This window comes from Dreissena polymorpha, chromosome 4, assembly GCF_020536995.1.
Source record: "Dreissena polymorpha isolate Duluth1 chromosome 4, UMN_Dpol_1.0, whole genome shotgun sequence".
NCBI classification, from domain to species: domain Eukaryota; kingdom Metazoa; phylum Mollusca; class Bivalvia; order Myida; family Dreissenidae; genus Dreissena; species Dreissena polymorpha.
In genome coordinates, this window is record NC_068358.1 from 17,614,338 (window position 1) to 17,636,658 (window position 22,321).

A 22,321-nucleotide genomic window follows, 5' to 3' on the forward strand; every position below is an offset into this window, starting at 1 on the left:
TTAGAGCCAATGTTCAAAACCCTAACAAAATGTTAAGGTTTTAGCACGACACGGATGGCGGAGGACACGACGACGGACATGACTAGCTGGCCATGACAATACCTCGGGTTTTCTCCAAAAACAGCCCAGCTAAAAAACGACTCACGTGTATGTTACTAACTTAGAAGATCATTTGTTAGAACAGAGAAACACTGAACAAAAACATGTTTTCAACAAATGAACAGTTAACGGCAGAGAACAACAAGATCTTCCTTTTTAAAAATATAAGAACTTTAAACGACAAAGAGAACTAGTTTATAAGGTTCACAATGTATTAAATAAATTTTCTTTAACGATCACATCTTTATTAAATTTTATGAAGGAGATCTAATGCACTGAGTCTTTATGTCAACATTACTTGATGGGCCCAATAAACATGGTGCTTTGGCTTTTACCATAAGAAAAATGTGTCAAGTTTCAGTGAATTAAAAAACAGGAATTAAGCATTATATACACACTGTTTATCCCTGGATTTTAATTTGCTGACAGTATTCATTGTAGGTCCAATTGCTTGTCCACAGTTTCATCATGCTTCTGTTTTATGTGCAGTGGAGACACTGTGTTGTCCAGTGTTTATCTGTTGGTACATGGAATGGAAGAAATATATTTTCAGGTATTTCTATAGTAGGTAAGAGTCAAACTATTTTTTTTAATGGATTTCCTAACGGATCGACTTAAAAATCTGGGTGAAAAAGAATTTATAATTTCTGTTTGAGTTTGAAGGAAGTAGAGTCATTCAGGTCTTTTCCGCCCTATGCCACGGGTCAGAATATGGGCCCCATTCCCAATGCAAATCTGGTAGTTTTTTCCCAATTGAAAAAAAAATTCCCAGTTCCAACTTCCAACGATTGCAAAGTTGATTTTTTTCGGCCGCTAAAATGTGCAAAATAACGTTACCTTAATGCTCAAACTAAACATTGGGGAAAAAATGCTTGTTTGAGCCCAGCTTCATATTGATCAATACTGCGCGCAATGTGCAGGTAATCATTAATCATCAAAAAGGCATCTCACAACAGCAAATAATACATAGCCAAAATAAGAAAAAAGATTTGAAAAGTACACCAACAATTTCGTCCCTTTCAACAAGCAAAAAGAAAAACAACAAAATCGGGTGAGGTAAGTATAAGAATGCACCTTAATATTTCTAGTAATAAACAAAGATCGTTATAAAAGATTTCTTAATTTCAACAACAAGATGTGACATAAGATTATTTTATTGGATATCTGATATTTATTATAGATCAATTCATTTGTAAGTAATTGTGTTACAAAATAACTTTGATATTCTTCTTATTTTAAGGCATTAAAGCAGTCCTAAAATTTTAAACAATACTTGTTACTTTGTGGTCAAGAAATTTTGAATACTGACACTGTGTTTGTTTATATTTTATTAACATAGTCATGGTAATGTACACTTATAACAAATGTTCATATTTTGTAAAATTTTGATAATATGGTAACAAAATAGTCATTATTTACCAGTTAACAGCTTCTTTGAAATATAAGAAACACTATTTACATGCGATTATTTTTCCAAATCGAGCCAGTTTTGCGATTTTTCCCAAAATGGGATTTTTCATTTCGAAATTCCCAAAATTCCAGTGTGGCGTTTTCCCAAAATGGAGCGGAAAAGGTCTGTCATTTCATTACAAGGCTTTTAAAGATTTCGCTTCTAGTAAAAAATGTCAGCCATAATATTTTATGATTTTTTATTATAAAGCTTATCTGTAAAAAAGCATAAACGGAATGAAAACATGCCATTTTACGCTATGGAATGTTGTCACATAAAAGTTTACCTGTCTAAAGCACAAACTCATGCAAATGGTACCATTAAAGAAAGAAATAATTGCTTTTTATTTACTATGTTATTTTTTAGTATGCTCTATTCACCATATTGGGAACTGTTGTAATGTTGCCGACAAAAGTGTCGCTATCCGTTAGGTCGCAATACACCAATCTTTTGCACATCTTGATATTTGATGTAACCAAGTCCATAACGATGTGGAACAGTTGTCAAATATTAACACTGTTCGAAATTTCAAAATGAAAATGTCAGCAAGAATAGTGTGTTGAAAAAATCGTCGTGTTATTTAGGTTGCAAGCAAAGGATAATGTCATTTGGCTGCCATTCATGTAAATTTAATGTGTTTTTGAAGTTTTTTCATCGTTTTCCTTAATTGGTAACGAATGATGTCTGTTAAATGATGCGCATGATATCTGTGTGCAAAACTGCAATTGTGTTTATGAAGGGGTGCATATGTACTCCCAGAGCCGCCATATCAAAACTTATCAAAGGCTCTGGGAGTACGTTTATAAGGACTACCGTAATTACTCTTTGTTTTCGGACACTTAAAAATAATTATTTTTGTTCGTGTCCCAAAACTTAGATACAAAAAATATTCACAAAAATATGGGTGTCTGAAAACTTAGTCAAAAATTGAAGTGTCAGAAAATAGCGTCAATTGTATCAACGACTACCGGTAATAGCATGCGCTTGTAAAATACCATGCTGTATAGTATAAATTACAGTTATATATGTTTGCACTTCATTTAATTTTTTTTAATGCTTAATTTATTTGACAGAAAGTTACTACAAGGTTGTACTTTGACCAACGAGTTCAAAGATGAGCATGTGATGCACCTATAGTACTCACTAATATGAACCTGTAATGAACGCAATAAAAAAAGCCAACTATGCATTCTTTGTTTGTTCATTTCCAATAGTTGTTGTCTAAAGCCTTCCATTGTACGTAAAACTTGCAATAGGGTGCCTCACACTTTGAAGTGTTTAGCATTTGTCACAGTTATTTTACTGAGAAGGGGTAGTACCATTGCGGTAGATAATTGAACTGTATATTGTCACTAACCCTGGTAATTGGCATAACGCTTATGCTATCGGACGAAACCATTGTTTAATACCGGTTTACAAGGTTCATTGCCCAATAACGCAAATGTAATGGTTTGTGGCCCTCAGGCCTCCTGCCATGTTTTATAATGTAAATCTGATTGTAAAACCCCATGATTGAAGTGTCATTAGATATCGAAAACAGGACCGAAATTTGGTAAAATAGCGCTGTGAAATATACTGTCCGAAAACTTAGAGACATTAATTATGGACGAAAACTCGTGTGTCCGAAAATTAAGAGTCACGAAAAATAATTAATTTTGCTAAAAAAGGGGTGTCCGAAAACATAGAGAGTCCGAAAACATAGAGTAATTACGGTACTAGGTATGATAATTATACTATCAACTTGCAAATAGAGAATCACATGCCAAAAAATGTTAAATATTTCCATTAGAATTTTGTCCTTTTGGCTTTTGTGTATATATGACAAGATGTAAAAATAAATGCTATTATATCATTTTTCTGTATCATTATTTTGCCGCAGTACACTTTTGATTTTTTTGAAAAAATGACCAATGACAGTACGACAATGAATAAATATCATATGATCACAATTTTTTTTAATAAACAGTTTATGACGCTGTCATTAAACCATATTTCAGATTAAAAAAGGTTTCATTGAAATAAATGAACATTACCTATGATAAAATGATGTACACAAAAGCACTCACTATCGCCAATAAAGGATCACTGTTTACAGCATTATCTCCCCTGTCAGATCAACAGTTGGAGCATCTTTTCACAAATTTGTACATTTATCAAAGGGACACATTATGCAATAATTATTTTTGATTTGATTATACTTTTTCATGAAATAAATGATACTGATAGTGACCCCCTATTGGCTTTGTTAGAAAACAACCTCTAATTTAACATATTACAAGACAAATAATTTTATCATCTAAAGTTACTGGAACTTGTCACAGAGGATGAGTCCATTTATTTATCACGTTCGAACTCTGCATGCCATTCAGCCTTCAGCCCCACAGGCAGCAGTATCATAAATTCCCCCCCCCCCCCGGACCCTACCCCCCCCTTTAATATTCAATTTAATTTGCCTTTCTCGCTACATGTCTGTGTTTTACTGTCATATTTTGTCGATCGAATACACGGTTCTAAAACGCCATATCTTTGGCCAACACAATGAGAACAACCAACAGTTATAAAATTAAAATGGTGTACATGTGTAGATGAAACACCGAGTGACATATAGCAAGGAAGTCAAATTTAATTGAATATTAAAGTTATTAGCCGAGCATGAGATCGGTTAGTAGTGTAATCTCGTTGCTTTTACTGTCTTTTAACGAATCCAGTTGGGAACATGTGTGTTTTCGATGAAAAAGGTCACGTCCAGTGTTCCACAATCTTTCAGCAATAGGCATATAGTACGTTTCATACCTTGTGTATATATAATACCTATACGAGGGTTATTTTTTCAAACTGTGTATTTTTGTCAATATTCGTTGTTGAAAAGTCAAACCATACACAATAGGTGTACAGTTAACAATCTGGAGCCCCTGGGGTAAGCTCGGGGGGGGGGGGGAGGGTCCCGGGGGGGGGCAAATTTATGATACAGCTGCCTGTGGCTGTGTTCAGCCCCAGCCAGGATAGCCAACTTTCGAGTAACAATATCTGTCAACCATTTTAAGTTTGGAACGCTGGGAATGTATTGGACTAGAACTTAACTAAACAATTCAAAATCTCCAAATGATGTTTTAGTAATAAAAATTTGGAAACTAGCCTTCACCATTTTAATACGCCGATATCCTAGCATGTAATGACAGGAAGTGTTGTTATCATCAACAATGTGCTCTTCGCATGGAGGAGAGAAGAAACATTTTCACTAGCCTACTACTGCGGCTACACTTCACTAATTTCACATATTTAAAATAATTACTTGAAGCGAGCGTGAGGCTCGATTGGTCATTGTCGGCTTCGGTACTACTTAAATGTACTCGCGTACTCTTAAATATACTTAAATGTACCATTACAGAATATATTCTAAAACGCACCCGGCAAATTTAGCCAATATACGAGTTTTATTTCCGCCCAAAATCCTTTGTAGTAAACACGGAGCGTATATATCATCTAGAGTACGTGTAGTAAACCGCGCTACGCAATTCGAATTTACTTTACTTTTACTTTTACTTTAAACATATTTTATTTCCAGATAATGACATTATACAAATATATACATTGGTCCATACATACAAAATGGAAAAAGGGTTAGACCTGAAGTTCTTCAACATTATCGGGGGTCCTTCCCTTGCGATAGTTTTAACATGTTGAAATGGTGACAGATTTACATAAAACATTAATCATGTCATTTACACAGTATATACACTTGGGAACATAAATCTCAATAATTATATTTATTATATGATGACATCAGTACTACTAATAATAACAGTTGTTACCAAAAATAGTAATACAAATAGTAATAATAATAATTAATCAAAAATATAATAATGAGTGTTAAGAAAATATACATATAACTTATACAAACAAGAGCACCGCCTTGCGGGTGCAGACCGCTCATCTATTTTCTTTTTAAAGGTGAAGGGACTCTCATTTTCAATCACAAAGGAGGGAGGAGTGGAGTGAAGAGGGGTGTATAGTGTGGGGTTGTGGACATTTATTACATTATCTTCCAAAAAAGCGAAAAAAAAAAAAAATAAATAAAAAAATCGGGGGGGGGGGGGTATAGTGTGAGGGTGTGGTGATAATTTGTGAGATGATCTTAAAAAAAAAAAAAAAAAAAAAAAAAAATCAAAAAAAAAATTTGGGGGGGGGGTGGGGTGGGGGGGGTGGGGTGGGGGTATAGTGTGAGGGTGTGGTGGTCATTTGTGAGATGATCTTATAAAAAAAAAAAAAAAAAAAAAAAAAAATAGGGGGGGGGGGAGGGGGGGGAGGGGGGGAGGGCACGGGGGATGGTTTGGGTGAAGTCTATTGTGGTATGTCAGGTAAGAGTAGTTTCATCAAAGTATCAATCAAATCTAATCATAAATAAAGAAGTTATGGCAATTTTAGCAAAATTTAATAATTTGACCTTGAGAGTCAAGGTCATTCAAAGGTCAAAGTAAAATTCAAGTTGCCAGGTACAGTAACCTCATGATAGCATGTAAGTATTTGAAGCTTGAAAGCAATAGCCTTGATACTTCGAGTGGATCGAAACACAAAATTTAACCATATATTAAAAGTTACTAAGTCAAAAAAGGGCCATAATTCCGTAACAATGACAACCAGAGTTATGCAACTTGTCCTTTTACTGTACCCTTATGATAGTTTGTGAGTGTTCCAAGTATGAAAGCAATATCTATGATACTTTAGGGGTAAAGTGACCAAAACATAAATCTTAACCAAATTTTCAATTTTCTAAGTATAAAGGGCCCATAATTCCGTCCAAATGCCAGTCAGAGTTACATAACTTTGCCTGCACCGTCCCCTTATGATAGTTCATAAATCTTGCAAGTATGAAAGCAATAGCTTTGATACTGTAGGAATAAAGTGGACCTAAACACAAAACTTAATCAAATTTTCAATTTTCTAAGTATAAAAAGGGCACATAATTCTGTCAAAATGCCAGTCAGAGTTACATTACTTTGCCTGCACAGTCCCCTTATGATAGTTAGTAAGTGTTGCAAGTATGAAAGCAATAGCTTTGATGCTTAAGGAATAAAATGGACCTAAACACAAAACTTAACCAAAATTGTCAATTTTCTAAGTATAAAAAGGGCACATAATTCTGTCAAAATGCATGCCAGAGTTATCTAACTTTGCCTGCCCAGTCCCCTCATGATAGTAAGTAAGTGTACCAAGTTTGAATGCAATAGCATTGATACTTACTGAGAAAAGTGGAACTAAACGCAAAACTTAACCAAAATTTTCAATTTTTTAAGTATAAAAAGGGCACATAATTCTGTCAAAATGCACGCCAGAGTTATCTAACTTTGCCTGCCTAGTCCCCTCATGATAGTAAGTAAGTGTACCAAGTTTGAATGCAATAGCATTGATACTTTCTGAGAAAAGTGGACCTAAACGCAAAACTTAACCGGACGCCGACGCCAACGCCAACGCCGACGCCGACGCCGACGCCGACGCCGACGCCAAGGTGATGACAATAGCTCATAATTTTTTTTCAAAAAATAGATGAGCTAAAAAGGATATTAATAATGATAATAATACATATAGTAATAAAGATATTAATAAAGATAGTAATAAGTCCTGTCCAGCAAAATGGAAAATAGTAGCTAAGCAATGAATCGCTTTGTCGTAATAATATATTTTTTAACTTCGTTAAAAATGATGGTGTTGTTTTCATTATTTAGTGAAGGCTTACCATAGAGGAGCACCTCACAATTAAGCGGCTGAAACGATCTTAGCGCAGTGAATAGAGCTATTCGCTGCAAATGGTATGTATGGCAATGAAAGAAGTAATGCTCCGCATTTTCAGCATCATTTCCGCACGCACATAGGGGAGTTTTTTTTAAATGATTAATGAATAAGTCTGAGTTTAGGTTGCTGCAATTATTTCTTAAGCGCGCGTGTAGAATTGATGAGTGTCTATCCCCAATGTAAAAGTATGGGGATTATCTTCGCATAAATTATATAATTGTTTCAATGAAGTTTTAAATTTCGAAATAGTGTCAATGTTTCTTATTTCAATAGGTAACGAATTCCATAGATTAATGGCAGATGGTAAAAACGAGCGTGAATAAAGTAAAGTTCGTCTTGATAAAATAGTATAGTCTTCCGCGTTTCTAAGATTACGAGAAGATTGTTCATGAACTGTTGGTGGGAGAAGATTATTAAGGTAATTGGGGCACTGACCGTAATGCATTTTGTAGATATTAATTAGTTTTAGATAACTTCGTCGTTTTTCTAGACTTGGCCATTTAACTTCAGTGTAAAGGTTTCTAAGTGAGACGGATCTGGTTAGGCCTGAGACAATACGCGCGGCTTCATTTTGGATTTTTTCAAGTAATTCTTTGTCGTACAATGTACAACCGTCCCATACAACACACGCGTATTCTAATAATGGTCGCAAATGTGTGAAATATATTTGGTTTAGACATTTTCTTGATAGTTTGTACTTAACTTTTCGCATAACGCCAAGGATTTTCGACGCGGAAGTCATACTATTATTGATGTGGTTGTTCCATTTACCATCGCTGCTAAGCGTAAGACCGAGATGTTTGTGTTCATCAACAAATGTTACGGGTACATTACCAAACATTAACTTGGGAAAAGGAATATTCTTTTGTGTTGTGAATAGAATAGCTTCAGTATTTTGGGGATTAAAATCAACAAGCCAACGCTTTGCCCATACGTTAATTAGGCATAGGTCATGGTTTAAAATACCCTCTAGATCGGCTAATACAGATGTGGTGCATGATAATGAAGTATCATCAGCAAACAGTCGGGTAATACTTAAAAGGTTTTCTACAATATCATTAACGTAAATCAAGAAAAACAACGGCCCTAATACTGAGCCCTGGGGGACACCGGCATTTACTTCTAATGACTGCGACTTTGCTGAGCCGACAAAAACTTTTTGGGTACGGTTAGACAAGTAACTCTCTATCCATTGTAATATATTTCCACTTATGCCATTTTGTTTAAGTTTAAATAAAAGACCTCGGTGCCAAACACGGTCGAACGCCTTGGATATATCACAGAATATCATGCAATTAAGTTTCTTGTCGTCAATAGATCGAGCTATTTGATCAAATATATCAATGAGTTGATAAACTGTTGAGTGTCCTCTAAGAAATCCTGATTGTTTGCAGTAAATTAAATTGTGTGCAATAAAATGGTTATATAAGTGTTTATAAACTGCACGCTCCATAAGTTTCCCTATGCAGCTTAAAAGAGAGAGTGGGCGATAGTTTGAAGGTATGTTCGAGTCACCCTTTTTGAATAAGGGCATCACAATTGCATTTTTCCATGATGAAGGAAATGTGCATTCTTGTAGTGATTTATTAAACAAAAGGCATAGCGGTTTTGAAATTGACTCGCTAGTACGCTTAAGAACAAGATGACTTATTAAATCTTCCCCAACAGCTTTGTTAGTTATTAAAATTTTGATTAAATCGATAATTTCAGTTTCTGTTATGGACACATTTTGCAAACTGGCAAATGGAAACTGAGTAGGGACGGGAAGAACTCCCGAAGATGAATCTAAAGTTGAAATGGAAACAAAATAATTGTTTAAGCACGTTGCCTTTTCTTCTTCAGAAGTATATATAGTTACATGGCCATGTATATCGACCGATTTTAGGGGTGGTATCACATCAGAATGTGAATGTGAGTTAATGAGATGTTTTAACATCTTCCAGTATTGCCTGGAATTGCTTGATTTTAAATCAGTAAGTGTAGTTTCAATATTGGAGTAAAATTGTTCCTTTGCATGTTTAATCATATTATTGACTTTGTTACGAGCGCGTTTAAATTTAGCCCAGTTGTTTTCAGAAGGTTGTTTTATCGCGGTAACTTTAAGTCGGTCGCGTTTACGGGCAAATGTACGTATCATAGAGTCGTACCAAGGTTTATCATAAGGACGGACTGTAACTAATTTAAATGGAATACATAATTTCATAAGTTCTAAAAGTTTGGCAGTAAATAAAGTGGTAGCATCTTCTACACTCATCATTGTTATAAAATTCCAATTTTCGGTGTTAATTAAATTGTTGAGACGTTGAAAATCAGCTCGTTTGTACAACCAAACATGCCTCTGCATTGGTTTACTTATGACTGATGGGACTTTAATGTGCGCAGCCGTGGCATGGTGATCACTTACAGAACTATCAATTGGTATAACCTCACTGTTCAATACAATTAAATTGTCTGAGACAAGTATGGGGTCAATTGATGTAGAAGTATTGGAAGTGACTCTTGTTGCTTCAGTTATAACGTTCCTTAAATTAAATATTGCCAATGCCTGTTTAAGACGTGTATAGTTTTTGAGTTGGTCTTCGTTTATATCGCCAAGCATGATAACATTTTGTTTCATATCCAAGGCTTTGTCAATATTAGTTTCGAGGTCATTCCAAAATGATACGTTTGAGTTAGGGGGACGATAAAAGCAGCAGAGTAAAGCGGAGAAGTAGCCAGTATTAAGTTCAATCCATAATGAATGCACACTGGGGCATTCTAACTTAATAACACGCCGCGACAGTAAAGACTCATTTACATAAATTAATAAGCCGCTGGAGTGCGGTGTAAAATCTTTACGGTGAAAACATGTGTTAAAACCTTCAATTGTTAAAGCATTATCGGGAACAACATCCGTTAGATGAGTTTCCGTGAAGCATAAAATGTCAAAATTACACAGATTACTAGCTACATAATCAAGTTTGTTACGTATTGACCGCACATTCAAATGTAATACGCTGAGTGCCTTGTAATCCGGTCCTGGATTTAACTCGATATCCCCTGATAAAAGTAAAAGAAAGCGTAAAGCGTCAATTAATAACAGATTCATTTCAAAGACAAACGGTCGAATAATGCAACCTGAGAGTAAAGCGCGCGATAGCCCGAAAAGGGTGAGAAGAAATAATACAAATTCGTTTGATGCACTCCACATGTAAACGACTTTTTTACGACAACAATATTTACTTGAATTAAATAACCCCACAGTCATTCGAAATGCAGCAATATCGTTACCCATTAGGTAAAAGTTTTACACAAACACATAAATGACTGAATGGCCGTGAGGTTTTACAAAAATAAATTACATTTCTTGCGACTTCTTGGCACATGCTGGACAGGACTAATAATGCACAAAAAACAAAAAGGATAAGAAAAAGAAAATGTAACATAATGGGAATAAGACAGTTGGATAATATAGGTTAAGTAAAATTATGTTATTACGTTACTTGCTGAAAACTAGCATAAACAACGATCTATGGCTTTGTAATCCTAGTTTACAATACTACAATTGGCATGATATTTGAAACAAAATAATGGAAGAGAGTATTTTTAAAGCGAATATATAAACAATAAAGTCAATTATGAACCCTGAGAAGTGTCGTTTGACATAAAGACAGAAAAAAAACAGTAGCACAAGCATAACATCAATATCTGCAGTAAATAGTGGCCAGAATATCTCATTTGCGTTTACAGTATAAGACTTAAACCATAGCTAGACTAATCCCCAGTTACAAAGGCTAATATCTGTTACTTACACTTACGTGAAATAAATATCGGAAAATTGACAGACGATCATGATAACTATGTATGAATAACAATAATAATGCAAAGAACCCGAGGACATGGATTATTACGTGAAAAAAGGACAACAACAACGTATTCACTATAATCCGAGAGTCCGAGAATCACTATTCGTACTCAGTATAAGTGATTGGATGCATTTCAATTTGTTAAAACTGATAAATGCGACACGTAGTTCACATGATAAATACATATAATTAGAAATCACCTGGTTAATCCCTAGTAGGTGACAGGTTTCTCTTATACTACATAATTTTACTTCACAACCAATGACTTAGGTTAAGCGACTTAGCAAAAAATGTATTCACTGAAATCCGAAAATTACTATTGTAAATCAGTACAGTTCATTTACAATAGATGCATTTTAATAACAAGAGCACCGCCTTGCGGGTGCAGACCGCTCATCTATTTTCTTTTTAAAGGTGAAGGGACTCTCATTTTCAATCACAAAGGAGGGAGGAGTGGAGTGAAGAGGGGTGTATAGTGTGGGGTTGTGGACATTTATTACATTATCTTCCAAAAAAGCGAAAAAAAAAAAAAAAAAAAAAAAATCCGGGGGGGGGGGGGGGGGGGGGGGGGGTTGGGGGGGGGCGATGGGGGGGGGGTTTGGGTGCGATGGTTGGACGGTATTTCAAACATAACCATTTTTAAAAAAAAAATGGGGGGGGGTATAGTGTGAGGGTGTGGTGGTAATTTGTGAGATGATCTTAAAAAAAAAAAAAAAAAAAAAAAAAAAAAAAAAAATTAGGGGGGGTGGGGTGGGGTGGGGGGGGGGTATAGTGTGAGGGTGTGGTGGTCATTTGTGAGATGATCTTAAAAAAAAAAAAAAAAAAAAAAAAAAAAATAGGGGGGGGGAGGGGGGGAGGGGGGAGGGGGGGAGGGGACGGCACGGGGGATGGTTTGGGTGGAGTCTATTGTGGTATGTCAGGTAAGAGTAGTTTCATCAAAGTATCAATCAAATCTAATCATAAATAAAGAAGTTATGGCAATTTTAGCAAAATTTAATAATTTGACCTTGAGAGTCAAGGTCATTCAAAGGTCAAAGTAAAATTAAAGTTGCCAGGTACAGTAACCTCATGATAGCATGTAAGTATTTGAAGTTTGAAAGCAATAGCCTTGATACTTAAGAAGTAAAGTGGATCGAAACACAAAATTTAACCATATATTAAAAGTTACTAAGTCAAAAAAGGGCCATAATTCCGTAACAATGACAACCAGAGTTATGCAACTTGTCCTTTTACTGTACCCTTATGATAGTTTGTGAGTGTTCCAAGTATGAAAGCAATATCTATGATACTTTAGGGGTAAAGTGGACCAAAACATAAATCTTAACCAAATTTTCAATTTTCTAAGTATAAAGGGCCCATAATTCCGTTCAAATGCCAGTCAGAGTTACATAACTTTGCCTGCACGGTCCCCTTATGATAGTTCATAAATCTTGCAAGTATGAAAGCAATAGCTTTGATACTGTAGGAATAAAGTGGACCTAAACACAAAACTTAATCAAATTTTCAATTTTCTAAGTATAAAAAGGGCACATAATTCTGTCAAAATGCCAGTCAGAGTTACATTACTTTGCCTGCACAGTCCCCTTATGATAGTTAGTAAGTGTTGCAAGTATGAAAGCAATAGCTTTAATGCTTAAGGAATAAAATGGACCTAAACACAAAACTTAACCAAAATTGTCAATTTTCTAAGTATAAAAAGGGCACATAATTCTGTCAAAATGCATGCCAGAGTTATCTAAATTTGCCTGCCCAGTCCCCTCATGATAGTAAGTAAGTGTACCAAGTTTGAATGCAATAGCATTGATACTTACTGAGAAAAGTGGAACTAAACGCAAAACTTAACCAAAATTTTCAATTTTTTAAGTATAAAAAGGGCACATAATTCTGTCAAAATGCACGCCAGAGTTATCTAACTTTGCCTGCCCAGTCCCCTCATGATAGTAAGTAAGTGTACCAAGTTTGAATGCAATAGCATTGATACTTTCTGAGAAAAGTGGACCTAAACGCAAAACTTAACCGGACGCCGACGCCAACGCCAACGCCAACGCCAACGCCAACGCCAACGCCGACGCCGAGGTGATGACAATAGCTCATAATTTTTTTTCAAAAAATAGATGAGCTAAAAACTGTTCATCACGGCCACGATGTTCGCATGATAAATAAAAACAACTACAAATCACGTGTGTACTGACAATGAGAGTATGAAACATAGGCTTAATCCTATTAACATGTTCTATACATTGACTAGATTTCGAAATTGTGATAAGATGTGTTTACTTATTTTATAGCCAAATGGTCGAATAATGCAGCCTGAGAATACAGCACGCGAGGGGCCGAGAAAGAGGGAAAAACAATAATACAAATTTACGTTCTACACAAGACGTATAAAATAATATTTTACGGCATGTTGTAATATGTAAGATAGCATTAGCAACGAGCTATAGATTGATTTCCAATCAACGAAACAACAAGTAAACAGGATTATTGATCCAGAAAAACAGCCTTTACATACAACTACTCAAGGCGAGTCGTATGGAAAGTATATATATAAATATGCATAAAAAACGCATGACTTACACATATTATGTCTAAGTTTACATTTTAAAAGAACAAACAACAGCAACAACAAACAACTATTTGCATGAATGAAGAGATAACAGTGAACATATTTACAAACAAATCAACAGTATTAAAGATTGTAATAATATGACCAAAAATTTGCCTTGATTCAAAACCAAAGTCCTTACGAGTGACAATCTAGGCAAGTCAAAAAGCATAGTTAAGAATGATAAACACTTTTATTTAAATTTAGTTATCAGTATAAAGTTTTAATTGACATTACATCTATCGAAGTTTATTAAAAATATCGGCATCAGTATCACGTAGTACAAAATGAAATACTCCTGTTTTGCTATCTATTCGACACGAAACAATGGACGGTCAAATGAGATTATTTAATAAGCGCAAATGTCACAATTAGTTCAAATATGTACACAAGAAGTTTTAACATTAAACAACAGCATAACATGTAACAGCATACACAGTGTCAATAGCTACAGTAATTAGCTACAATAATTTGGTGTCAGAAGATCTCAAATATTTTAAAATCGTTGAGTTCAGTCATAGCTTATCTTATCCCATTTAACACGGTTGTTATCTGTTACATGAACTCACGACACTTTATTGTCGGGATACACAGGGATGAAGAGGATTTTGATTGCCTTAAAGGAATAGCAATACTACTATAAAAACCCAGAGACCTGTGTCATTACTTAATGTAACGTGACATAATAATTTCAAGAAGATCTGAAAATAACTATTCGTCATCAATAAAAGTGATGGTAGATGCCTTTTAGTAAGATCTGTTCATGACAGTCACGGTGTTTGCGTTGTAAATACAGATTACTATGAATCTCGTGCATGACCTGTTGAGTGAGCAATCTAGGGCTTGATCTGTGAACTACTTCGGAAAACACATGGATTTCGTGATTATCGTAATACATGGCCTTGTAGCAAAGAGAGTTTACCTTAAATCCGAAAATAACTATTTGTACTCGTAAAAATTGATTGATTATAGCTGCATTTTGTTAAAAACTGTTTATCGCGACCATGGCTTTCTCGTTGAAAATAAAGGTTATTACGAATCACGTGTTCACTAGTGAGTTTGAACGTATAGGCTTAATCTAAATTGCGTGTTCGATTCATTGACTAGATTTAGATATTTGGTATATAATTATAAGTAAATAAATAGCCATTCAAAGTGGTGTAATGAGCATATTACGTAAATAAGAACGCTAAATGTTTATTGGACATCACGATTGAGGATGCAAGAGGGGTGGGGGTTTGGGGGGGGGGGGGCAAAAGTACATTTCGTACACGAAAATAGTAAAACACAAATAAATACACACACAAATAAGTAATTACCTACAAAGATAATACAGATGATCTTATCAGAAGCATTTTATAGACTAGATAGCACTAGTTTTTTAACTTAGTATACTGAGTTAACATCGCCTTTTTTATTGGTATAGCTGGCAACATTTGGAACTCCTGTTTTTATAACGGAATATCATATGGGAAATTTTTAGTAGTAAGGACAATAATCATGTTAAAAGCGTGATGTGGTAGCAAAAATAAGATTATATATTATGGAGAACAAAAAACAAACACAACAACAACATACCTTGATGTCCGTTAAAAGTGGTACTTTGTATTTACTTAAAACACGATATACGATCGACGCTACCTAAAGTGTTCGGTTGATAGGAATTAGGGTTATTTGAAATTCAACGATTCGAGTCGTCGGATCTGAATGAATTTAAATAGTCATTGTTGTTGACTCTGTGGATTTTCGACTTCGAGTCCTTGATTAAAATGGTGCCGTCAGATGACCACGCACCAAGTAGGCGACCTGATTTCACGAGGGCTCTAGCGTTAAATAACAGGGAGCTTCTCTTGGCAGTAAGGTCCTCGTTGATGAACGTTTTGTTATAGCCAACGTCTTTCAGTTTTGATCGGCTTAGGTACACTTTTTGTCTGGCTCTGTATGAGGTAAACTTTACTATAATGTCCCGGGGTTTGCTTGGATTCGGTTTGCCGACTCTGTGAGATCGGTCTATTTCTGTCAGGGACAGGCCGGAACTGATCGCATCAGACAGTTTGATGATCAGATCATCCGTGTTTTCAGATTGATTTTCCTGTATGCCAGAAACACGAACTAGATTTCTCCTGGAGTACTGTTCTTGGTCATCGAGTTTCGATTCCAGTCGACTAATATTGGCCTTCAAATCCGAGTTTTCTGTAATAAGCAGAGTATTTGCTTGCTCTAGAGCTTCCAGTTTGGAGTTGAACTTTGACATAACACTCGGAACCACGTTTTCTACGATTGATTCAATGTGTGTACGAAATGTAATCGTTTGAAAAACTATACACCGCATGCATTACACCAATTCTTGAATATAGTGCTTCGGTGTGGGGCTCTAAGACATATCAATCACTTGACAATGTACACAACCGAGCATTAAGATATTTCATGGGCGTGCATAGATTTACCCCACTACCGGCACTTTATGGAGACTGGCTGGAAACCAACTGTAGTGTTTTTACGGTTAGCTCTTTGTGGGGTTCATCAACAACTACAGCAATTACTTGCAACGGCACTAAATACAATACTCACGTTGGCATCGACTGGAATGCTCGTCAGGATGGCACCAATCGTCCTCGTCGTCTTCGAGGGAACTCGTCGGCTATACTCGTCGGTTGCACGTCACAAAATGGCACTTATACATGTACTTCTGGGAATACACCTCCAGGCAAATACGTACTTAAACACACAGTCACCGGCTTACATACACATATACTTCTGGGAATACACCTCCAGGGAAATGCGTGTCATTGACACAATCACAGGCAACTCACAGACTCACATACACAGTCACAGACTCACTTATATCTTCTGGGAATGGCCTTCCAGGTAAATACGTGTTGAACACACATAAAATACAATATAATACAATACACACAGGCTCACAGCTAGACACTGGCTAACATGCACAGGCTTTACCCCCTGGAACTTCTATCGTACTCAGGGTTACACGCACAGGTTCACAGTTACAGGCTCACAGTTACAGACACACATATACAATACAATACCATATAAAATATACAGGCTCACAATTCCTCACACAATACTCACATTGGGACATAGGCACATAAACACATCTACTCATATCAACGTCCCGTACACAAGAGAGCGTACAAACTCGTGCTACCCAGCATGCACTATATCGATTTTGTCGCTGGTTCCCAATCACGAGGTATGTGGGCATTTTGTAGACTGGGCACCGGCACAACACTCCTCCCACTTTTGTCCTTTTGGGACGACGCCACACAGCGAAGGAATCGTACCGATGAAGTAATAGTGCCCCTTGCGTAAGCACCTTGACCTAACACCTCAAAGTTAGGTCTGCATGCCGGCCGGCTTTCGTCCGACCTCTCTTTTGGCGCAACGCCTGCCATAGACCACAACTAAAGTTAATGCATCTCCATTAAACGTCAGTACCCATTGGCCTGTAATATAATTATTAAAACATTACACAAAAACAAATGTTTAATATCCAGCGACAGGTCATCCTGTATATATTTATAATTTAAACAAACCGGCCCGTACCAACAAAAATAGCACACCATCAACTCAAGTGCCCCAACACGCCCCCAAACCCGAGTGTATCAATACAAAAATCAACCCAGGTGCCTTACCAAAGCTTTTCGACCCAATATTCTAAAAAACATGGTCAGGCTACTCCTGTCCCCCCTTGTCTACACAATGAATGGACAGGAGCACCCACCTTACAATCCATTTTCACAAATTTTAACAAATAAAATAATTTATCAAATAAAATCATAAAATGTCATACAAATACATCCCCTCGCAGCCCATATGAGAATGCCTACGCCCTCTGCATGTGACTGCATAATATACAATAAAAATCCTCTTGGTTATATTAAAATAAAAATCACAAGAAATGTAACTTTCTAAGGTACTACAAATGCGTTAAAATAATATCTAAGTGACAAAAAGGTTAAAAATATAAGAATAAAAATAATCTTATTTTTGTCAAAATAATACATATAATTGCTTTTAATTTTATTCATAATCATTGACATTATATGGAGGAAAAGACAATTAAAATAAAACTATTGTACCCACTACATTCCTCCCACTTTTGTCCTCTTGGGCCGCCGCCCTACGGTCGCACCCAAGGCAGAAGAGATAGAGACTCAAATGGGACCATGATCCCCCTCCCGCAGGCACGGGAGTGCCTTTGCCCAGCGGGGTACATACAGACCGCTGCATTCTAGCGGTTAGTGACCAATATGTTTCTTGCATAAGAAATTTTCCATCACATTAGTTAATTAAACAAACATTATTGTCGGCTATCGTCCGACAATTGCTTAATCAAGAAAAAACATTCTTGTTGGCTTTCGTCCAACAAGTACAGTCACTTATGTATTAGAATGTGGAGATCACACTGAGAAATAATGTACTTTACAAAAATAAAAACAAAATAAAAGTGTACATGCACCGGGAAACAACTCCGGCCATTCAAATAATTAAAGTGACGCTACGAGACAATTGCCGTCAAGCACGGTCACACACAAATTTAAAAAGACCTGCAAATTTTGTTGTAAAGAACAACTCCGGGAAATACCACTTCCGGCCAACAGTATTGAGTGTGACAGTGGTCGTCAAGCACTGTCACCTATAAAAAACAAACTCATGCGGCAAAATTCTACGACATTGCTCGGCATATGGTTGGTAGAAAAGAATTTATAGAAAATTACGGAAATAAATGGCAATATACAGCAATGACGAAGTGATTGAAGTTAGATCGACTCACAAATCTTAACATGGAAGGATAAAAGGTGACGGAGTCGCCAAGACTGGGATATTGCAGGGGAAACCGGGTTCCTATTCACCATCTGCGTAGTTACCACATCCGATGGTGCGGTGTGACAGCGGTCGTCCGACAATGTCCGACAATGTCACACCCGACCATAAGGAAAAAAACAACAGACTTCACGGGAAATAATCAAACACATCCGTGACAAAAATTACAGGAAGTTAAGCGCGGACGGCACAAGATAATTTGGGACGACACTTTATGCCTATTCATTAAACCCCCATTTCGCAGAGCACTGCTCAGATTAATTTCAATTTTATAGTTCCAACAATATTGCAATAAAAGGCTGGGCTTAAACTGAGACAATAGGACATATATATTCAAAACAATCTAATCAAATTAATCAAAATGTCTAAGAGAACTATTACTTTTATACACCGCGTACTTTATGTAATATTCATAACAACAGCTTTTACTACTACTACTACTACTACTACTACTACTGCTACTACTACTACTACTACTACTACCACTACTACTACTACTACCACTACTACTACTACCACTACTACTACTACTACTATTATTACTACTACTACTACTACTGCTGCTGCTTTTAGTGTTACTACTAGAGATACTCCGCGTACACCGTAATACATGTACATTATCAACACCGCGAATAGGATAGAGTTTTCAGTAAAGAAACATCAGAGTATTTGTCTTGTTTGTTGTTTAAATACATTTTCAATATTCAGTGGCCTATTCTAATCGTCTGCTCAGGTAGAGCAGTCTATTTTTAGACATGTATAAAAAACAGATATCGTATGAAATATTTCTTACAGTTAAGTTCTCATTCGCCGCAAAATTTGTTATAAAACGTGATTGTCCGGTGCAGTTTGTAACAGTTTCATTGCTTGTATAACAAACAAACGGCCACATGGTATTATTGCTGGGCAATTAAATTTTAATTGTCTTCTAATAGTAGGTTATGTAGTCTATTCTAGGCGTCTGATACGCTACAAGCCGTCTAGACGTGAATATATATTGTCTGTTTTCGAGGTCGCGTGATCAGTGGTGCGGATTAAAGTGCACCAGATGACCTGATGACCTGAATGTTTACAATATCTGCGTCGCTGATAAAAAATGTAAACAATGTGCCAAGAAAATGGGGTTTAACTCCATATAGTTTAATGAAGATGAAGTGGTTTGTGACCCAAATTGTTCAGCTATTGAAACAGACATAACTCAATGGATTATAATTATTATATTTGTTTATTGCTTATTAATGACCCAACAATATGTAATTGTTGTACTGAATTAAATTGATTGACGCATTTTGTTTTGTGTGTTTTGCAATAATTAATTAAAATGTCCCGTAAGCCGTAAAAATTTGCTTACCTGGTATACAATTAATTCGCCGGCCAGGAAATTCGAGTAATATTTCAATTGAAAATAGTTTACTCGTTTCTCGGGGCCAGGGAACAGGGAAAAGCCTGAACAGCCAGGACGAAAAAAAACGGGAAGATAAAGTTCTAGAAGCGTTTACGAAGACAAAGTTTGGAAATGGCCTTGAAAAACAGCAGTGTGGATTTAGAGTAAAAGGCAACGCATTTATAAATGTCTGCAAACAGCGATACCAAAGAAGGGAAAGTGAACTTGACAGTATTGCAGTCTTCCCAGACTCCACAGAATTTGGCAGTATTGCAGTCTTGGTGGTAAAAAAGTTGACATTTGCAACCTACAACAAAGGGTTGATGTGATAGTGAATACCTGTCCTGGCAGTCTCGACCTCACCAGGTTGGCGACATCCAAGACTCTGCTAGTTCAATGTAAACCAGCAAAAAATGGATTGTAGGGTGGGTGCTCCTGTCCAATTATTGTGCAGACAAAAAAAAAGGAGCAAGAGTTACCGGACCTTATTGTGAACTCTTATTTTTAACTCTTTATTAACAAAGATTATGGCTCATATGCGTTCATATTTGTGCGAAGGTGCTAAACACAAATGGTCATTTAATGGTGATGCATTAATTTTAGTTGTGGTATACTGCAGACGTCGCGCAGAAAGAGAGATCGGACGAAAGGCACTTCTTTGCGTATATAAGTCAACTTACTTTTGCTCGGTAATGTTGTTATTGGTATCTAATAACTCAACATCACACCGCACCAAAACGGTTTCCATAGTAAGGGTACACTTCAGCAGCAACACCAAAAGCAGCAGCAGCAGCAACAGTAGTAGTAGTAGTAGTAAAAGTTTTGCTATAGTAGTAGTTACTATAGTTGTAGTTATAGTAAAAGCATAGTTGATATGAAAATAAGTTCTAGAGTAATGTTGAAAATTTTAATGGACGAATGAAGACAAAGTTCATTAAATGAATTCATTAATAAATGATTGATGATTGTTTCCTGGGAGATATATTTATTATCATATATTATGCCCAAATACCTAATAAGAACTCCACATATACTACCTCCATACAATAAATGAATATTACCTAAAGTACGCGGAGAATGATTTTGCAGCAAGAGTTAAACTCATTAATGCGCCCGTTGCACTGAAGGAAAAACCTATTTGTTTTGCTGGAAAAAGTTGCAGTTTGTAGTTGTTTACTCAGATGGCAGAAGGTTAGTGGAGATCCTACACAAGGAAAAACAGAGGCTGTTCTGCGTTCTCTTCGTCCGACTATTTGTTCAATTTGGAATACCGCTCAAACTCAAGACGCGGAAATAACTCAGTCGGTTATATAGCAGAGTTTAGAACAGAGGTAGAGACTGTTTCTGTGCTCTGGACGTCGACCTGCGAAACAGGAAGATTTTAGTCTCAGTGAAATAAAGCCATAGCATCTGTAATAAATATAAACAAAGAAGCTGTTTTGTTCTGAAACTAGAGGGCAAACTCTAGGTCAATAGCTTCTCCCAGAAAGGAAAAACCAAAGGCTGTAGTCCTTCTGTAACTAGAGGAATAGTTCTATGTATTATATTATAACCTGACCTTTATTATCTAAATATTTAATGATGAATACTTAATATATATTAATGTTTTATTTATTATTTTTATTTTAACTGGGGTCACTAACATTTTTTTATATACAGAATTAACATTATTGTTTACATTATTTCTACATTACATTACTCTCAGCAATGATTCTTTAACAGAGACAGAGTTCTACAGTGTGGGTTATTCTGTGACCAGTGTGTAAATCTGTACAGTCAGCTGTTTACAAAGCACATCATTTATAACAAAAAGGAATACGTTCAAGTGGCCGATGTCGAAGGCGACGGAAGAATTTCTGTTAACTTGTGATGGTCATCACTGCTGGGACAGGAGGAATACTGATGGCCGGAGGGTTATTAGTAACTAAGGGGTTATCCTTCGCCTGACCAGACACAACAGGGGGATTTGCATCTTTCCCCGTGAATTTTGCAATAGCTTCCGCAGCTCCAATCTGGGAGGGACGATAGCCGGACTCCCAGAGCCATCAAAAATGCTAATCTACTACGGGTCAGGGACAAATTTTGGGACAGGCGGTACATATTTCCCCTTATTATTAAAGAAAAGATAATTAATCCATGTAGTACTGATAGGAGGCGCATATTAACTTCACTGCCATCCTGATCTCCCTTTGACCCCGTACAGTGAAGGATCAAAACATGCAGTTCTCCCAGAAAGAGAGGAAAGATAATTAATCCATGTAGTACTGATAGGAGGCGCATATTAACCTCCCTGCCATCCTGAT

General features: G+C 36.3%; 1 protein-coding gene across 1 annotated transcript in view; it reads right to left on the bottom strand.

The window, feature by feature from the left end:
- The window catches only part of LOC127880025 (uncharacterized), a 30,061-nt gene extending 25,298 nt beyond the window's left edge, over positions 1 to 4,763 (bottom strand). The window contains exons 1-2 of the mRNA XM_052427237.1: positions 4,692 to 4,763; positions 498 to 616 (exon numbers count right to left, since the gene is read on the bottom strand). Coding sequence (XP_052283197.1) covers positions 498 to 535 — 38 coding nt within the window. The 5' untranslated portion in view covers positions 536 to 616; positions 4,692 to 4,763. The remainder of the gene's footprint in view (positions 1 to 497; positions 617 to 4,691) is intronic.
- Positions 4,764 to 22,321: the final 17,558 nt, after the last annotated feature.